Here is a 4,470-nt window from a genome sequence, read left to right as displayed (position 1 = left end):
TCATCCTTGGTGTATGAAGAAGGAAGCACAAGAATGGGAAGGAGTGAGGCAGGGGCCCTCTGCAGAGGAGAGTTCTTGTTCTCGCTGGCAAGGCTGCAGCAGGAGCGATATGTGTTCTGATGCCCATGATAGGAAATCTGGGTGCAGGTCACTGCAGCTCTCAGCTCGTGCAGTGCAGCCACTGCCTGCCCCCCCCAGCTTTCCAGACCACGTCCGACCTAGAGTGCACCTTCATCGCCATAAAGCTACACAGCATGCAGTGGGCCTGCTGGGCAATGTCATGAGGCACTGTGAGCTAAAGGAATTCCACCTTTGGGCCTCTGAGGAACACCTGAAGCAGCGCTACCCTGAGAAGGACTATCCGTTCCTCCCTGGGCTGGTGAAGTACATGAACTCAGGGCCAGTCATGGCCATCGCGGAGCGGCTGAGTTTAGTGGAGACAGGCCGAGTGATGCGTGGGGAGGCTAATCCAGCGGATTCTAAGCCAGGCACCACTGGCGGGGACTTCTGTATTCAGGTTGGCAGGGACGTCATTCATGGCCGTGACTCAGTAAAAAGTGCTGAAAAAGAAATCAGCCTATGATTTACAGCTCCACGTCCCCAAATACTCTGAGCCCTGGGAAACCAAGACAGTTGATGGCACTATATATCTCCAAGGTCAGAGTCCGCAGGTGGGAAAAACTCAGCCTGCAGTGCTGGTTGATTACAAGTCTTGTGCTTATGACTGGGCCTATGAACAAGAGGTAGACATAGCAGCGATCTCCTTCAGCACTGCTTGGAGTGTCCCTGGGCACAGGTCTTCATTCCACTGACTTGGAAGGAACAGCATTGATCATTCTTTTCTAAAGTATATTTACCAATAAAGCCTTTAGAAACTGGAAACTGGAAACCAAAAGGAATCTGAATGCATATGTGGTGCAAATGGGTCAAAGACGGGCCCCGTTTCTTGGTCCTCATGTGTTCACCTCTTCACAGCAGGCTAGGACCAGGAACTCGAAGCCCGCCAGCACCAATTCAAATTTTTACACATACTGCTTTAAATATAGCCCCAATTAGCCTATTTTTAGACAATTAGAGCCTGAATTCTCTGCACACCCACAAAACTGCACCCAACACCTGCTAGCCATATGTAAGATAAATCCTACTTAGCTACTAAAAACCCCACCAGAGCTGCTGCTCTTCAGAACTCTCTGAAACAGAGACTCTCCACCTTGCTGCTGAGTGACATTGCCTAGACCCAGGTACCCTCTGTCCCATTTCCCTTTCCGCTCAGAGCTCCCTTGCCCTCTTCCCTTCCGGGTGGCGGCTTCGTGCCCGCAGCGGTCTCTAGACCAGCTCTCCTCTAGGAGGAACTTCCTTTCTTATGCAACCCTGTCGCAGCACCGTCGAATGAGCTTGTTGTGCGATATTGCCATCTCGTCTTTTCCTTAATCAGTCCTGAAATTCACAAACTTACCACAGTACCTACCTTATCTTAACCATGATCCAGGACGAAATTTCAGCTATATCAAGAGTTAATTAGGCTTCTGTGAGCTAATCTGGAAACATAATCATCAGAAAAATGTAGTGCCATCAACTGTCCTGGCTTCCTAGGGCTCAGGGTATTTGGGGACATGGAAATTTTCGTACCAAAACTGGGAAGGGGCGCCAGCAAACCACAATGAATCCGTCACCCCAGGAATAACTGTTTCTAAGGGAAAATATATTGTATGCCCCCAAAGACTGATTTCAAGTCAGCTTGGTGAGAACCTTTGGAGACAGACTATTGGAAGGTATCTGTGCTCACTTTACTCAATGCAATCTGGCTTTTTTTTTTTTTTTTTGAGATGGAATTTCACTCTTGTTACCCGGGCTGGAGTGCAATGGCACAATCTTGGCTCACCGTGCAACCTCTGCCTCCTGGGTTCAAGCAATTCTCCTGCCTCAGCCTCCTGAGTAGCTGGGACTACAGGTGCGCACCACCATGCCCAGCTAATTTTTGTATTTTTAGTAGAGACGGGGTTTCACCTTGTTGACCAGGATGGTCTCGATCTCTTGACCTCGTGATCCACCTGCCTCGGCCTCCCAAAGTGCTGGGATTACAGGCGTGAGCCACCGCACCCGGCACAATCCAGCTTTTAAGTAGGGCCAGATATGGATATCATAATATGATTTTTCTGAAAGCTTCCTCTGGAAATCTTTATGTTCAGTAATATTTTACAGAGACCAAAACTGGGATACCAAAGACACCAAGAGAATATTCCTGACTTGGCTAAAAGTCAAAGAAAGATTTTATAGTGACCCAAGAAAAGAGCCAAGAAATAGAGTCTTTCTTTAGAAAGTTTTCTTTAAAAACTTAATTATTTCTGGTTTCTGGTCAAAATGTACTCCAGGATGACTAGACAGGCCATGCTGGCCAAAAGCCCAGTTGTCAGAGAAGCTGCCCTTGAAGTTGGGGGAAATTTTATTAACAATAAACTTCCAAGGTCTGAATCTGCAGGTGGGAAATACTTACGGTTGAAAATTGCCAATAAAAGACAAGTTAAGTGGCCTGTGCCTGAAATCCCAGTGACTCAGGAGGCTGAGGTGGGAGGATCACTTGCATTTAGTTCATGACCAGCTGGGCAACATAGTGAGACCCTGACTCTAAAAAACAAAAAGAAAATTGTAACAAAAACTAATAAAATTAAACCGAGTCATGCACATCAATTTGGGTAAAGCATTCAGGAATCTCTGAATCTATTTTCTTGGTGGCCAGAAAAAACAACAGCAGCAACAAAACCTTATGGGAATGAACTTGTTCTCTAACTTTAAACTCTTTAATATGCTTTTAATGGGACATTATCTGAATCTGTTTAAAAAGGCATGCTTCTCATGACGTTTGTGTTAGTTTGGGTTCTCCCTAAAAACAGAGCCTGAGGAAAGAACTTGAGTGTAGAACATGGGAGGCCATCCTGGGAAATAGGAGAAAGGGAACGGGAAGAATGAGCAAAGAAGGAGAAAATCAGTATAAGGAAGGGTACATTATCAAGGTTACTGCCATGGACAGTGTGGGCTCACTGCCGTCAGGAACACTGAACATAATATCTGAGTAGAAGAACCTAATGCAACATTTAAGTTTTTGAAGGGCAGCAGGTTATCTGAAAGCTTGAGAGTTCTTTCAGCCTGAGAACTGTTGACTGATCATCACCCCTTTCACTTTTGTAGCTCTGGACCCAGTTGAAGCCCAAGGACTTAGCTATATTTCCTCTTCCCCTGGCACCTGCTTGTCATGCTAAGAATTGATCCTCTGAGAGAAGCTGGAGGCTATAAAAATTCACCTGTGTCCCTCACACCCAGCTGTGTTTCCTGATGGGACTCAATCCCCCTCCCTAACCCACATCCTTAGCTTTCACCTGGATTTTTTGGAAGCAGAAGTGCATTCTGCCTGTTTCTTTGGTTTGATTCCTATATTTGAGATCTATCTGTGTAGACACAGGACATCATAAAATGCGTTGTGTCTTCCATTACTGCATAAAGTCATGGGATTACCTTATGTCTCCCAAACTGCTCAAATCCTCATCTAGGTGGCATTTTAATCTAGACTCCTTTCTCCCATCTGGTGAAGCAGTGGTGTATGAACAAACCCAACATCTATGGCAAGAGAAAACTTTTTGTGTGATTACATGTTGGTCAGGCTGGTCTCAAACTCCTGACCTCAGATGATCCGCCTGCCTCGGCCCCCCCAAAGTGCTGGGATTACAGGCGTAAGCCACCGTGTCTGGCCACATTGCTTTTAAATAACTCTAATCTAGGGTTTAATTAAAAAGAAAATTGGCTTTTCGTATCTGCTTCTATATTCCACCTATTGGGAGTTCAACATGTTGTGTGGCCTCCAGAAATCTCTGTATATTCATGATGAGCGTAAAAAAAAGGCAAATTTTCGTATTATCATGAAAATAGTTTTGATTTTATGGCCCCCTCTTTGGGTTCCCCAGGCCACACTTTGAGGACTGATGCACTAGAAGGCTATAGAGTGAATGATACCAAGTGAGGTAGTTAACAAACCCCTCTTTTCCTCTCACTTTCAATTACGCTTCCGCTCTTCCCGCCCTTATTACTATCGGCCTCTAGAGGGCGCGAGAGGTCCTTTACTCCAGCACCCACAGGCTGCTGGTGCTGACGTCAAATTTAAGTACCGCAGGAGTCACAGGATTACGGAAGGGGAATCTTGGGTTATAAGGAAAGGAATGCAAGTTTTAATTTCTTTTCCTCCTCCTTTTTGTTCTCCTTCTTTTTCTCTTCCTCGGTCTCCCTCTTAGAATTCCTGAAGCATTTGACATTTTTCTTTGTTGAGCTTTCCTATTACTCCCGTTCATTTGATGCAGTAAAGAGCAAGACAAGTAGAGATCTAAGTACAGGCTAGAGCCATGGTTCTCCCCTTCATATTCAGCAGAACCTCCTCGACAGTTTGTTTAAATGTAGCTTCCGCTGTCCCTGCCACAAAAGCTG

General features: G+C 45.6%; 1 protein-coding gene across 1 annotated transcript; it reads left to right on the top strand.

Annotated features, from left to right (window-relative positions):
• The first annotated feature begins 280 nt into the window (after positions 1-280).
• Positions 281-583, top strand: LOC105718623 (putative nucleoside diphosphate kinase). The gene has a single exon (XM_021669253.2). It carries the CDS (start codon positions 281-283, stop codon positions 581-583), a length of 303 nt encoding a protein of 100 aa, XP_021524928.2.
• Positions 584-4,470: the final 3,887 nt, after the last annotated feature.

The sequence above is a fragment of the Aotus nancymaae genome, unplaced genomic scaffold (genome assembly GCF_030222135.1).
Source record: "Aotus nancymaae isolate 86718 unplaced genomic scaffold, 86718_ANA_hifiasm-v0.15.2.pri h1tg000041l, whole genome shotgun sequence".
NCBI classification, from domain to species: Eukaryota; Metazoa; Chordata; class Mammalia; order Primates; family Aotidae; genus Aotus; species Aotus nancymaae.
Note: the sequence above shows the minus strand (reverse complement) of the source record. Positions and strands in the feature narration are given on the sequence as shown.

Coding starts and splice junctions, on each gene's coding strand:
- LOC105718623 (XM_021669253.2), top strand. CDS start 281: ATGAGGCACTGTGAGCTAAAGGAATTCCACCTTTGGGCCTCTGAGGAA.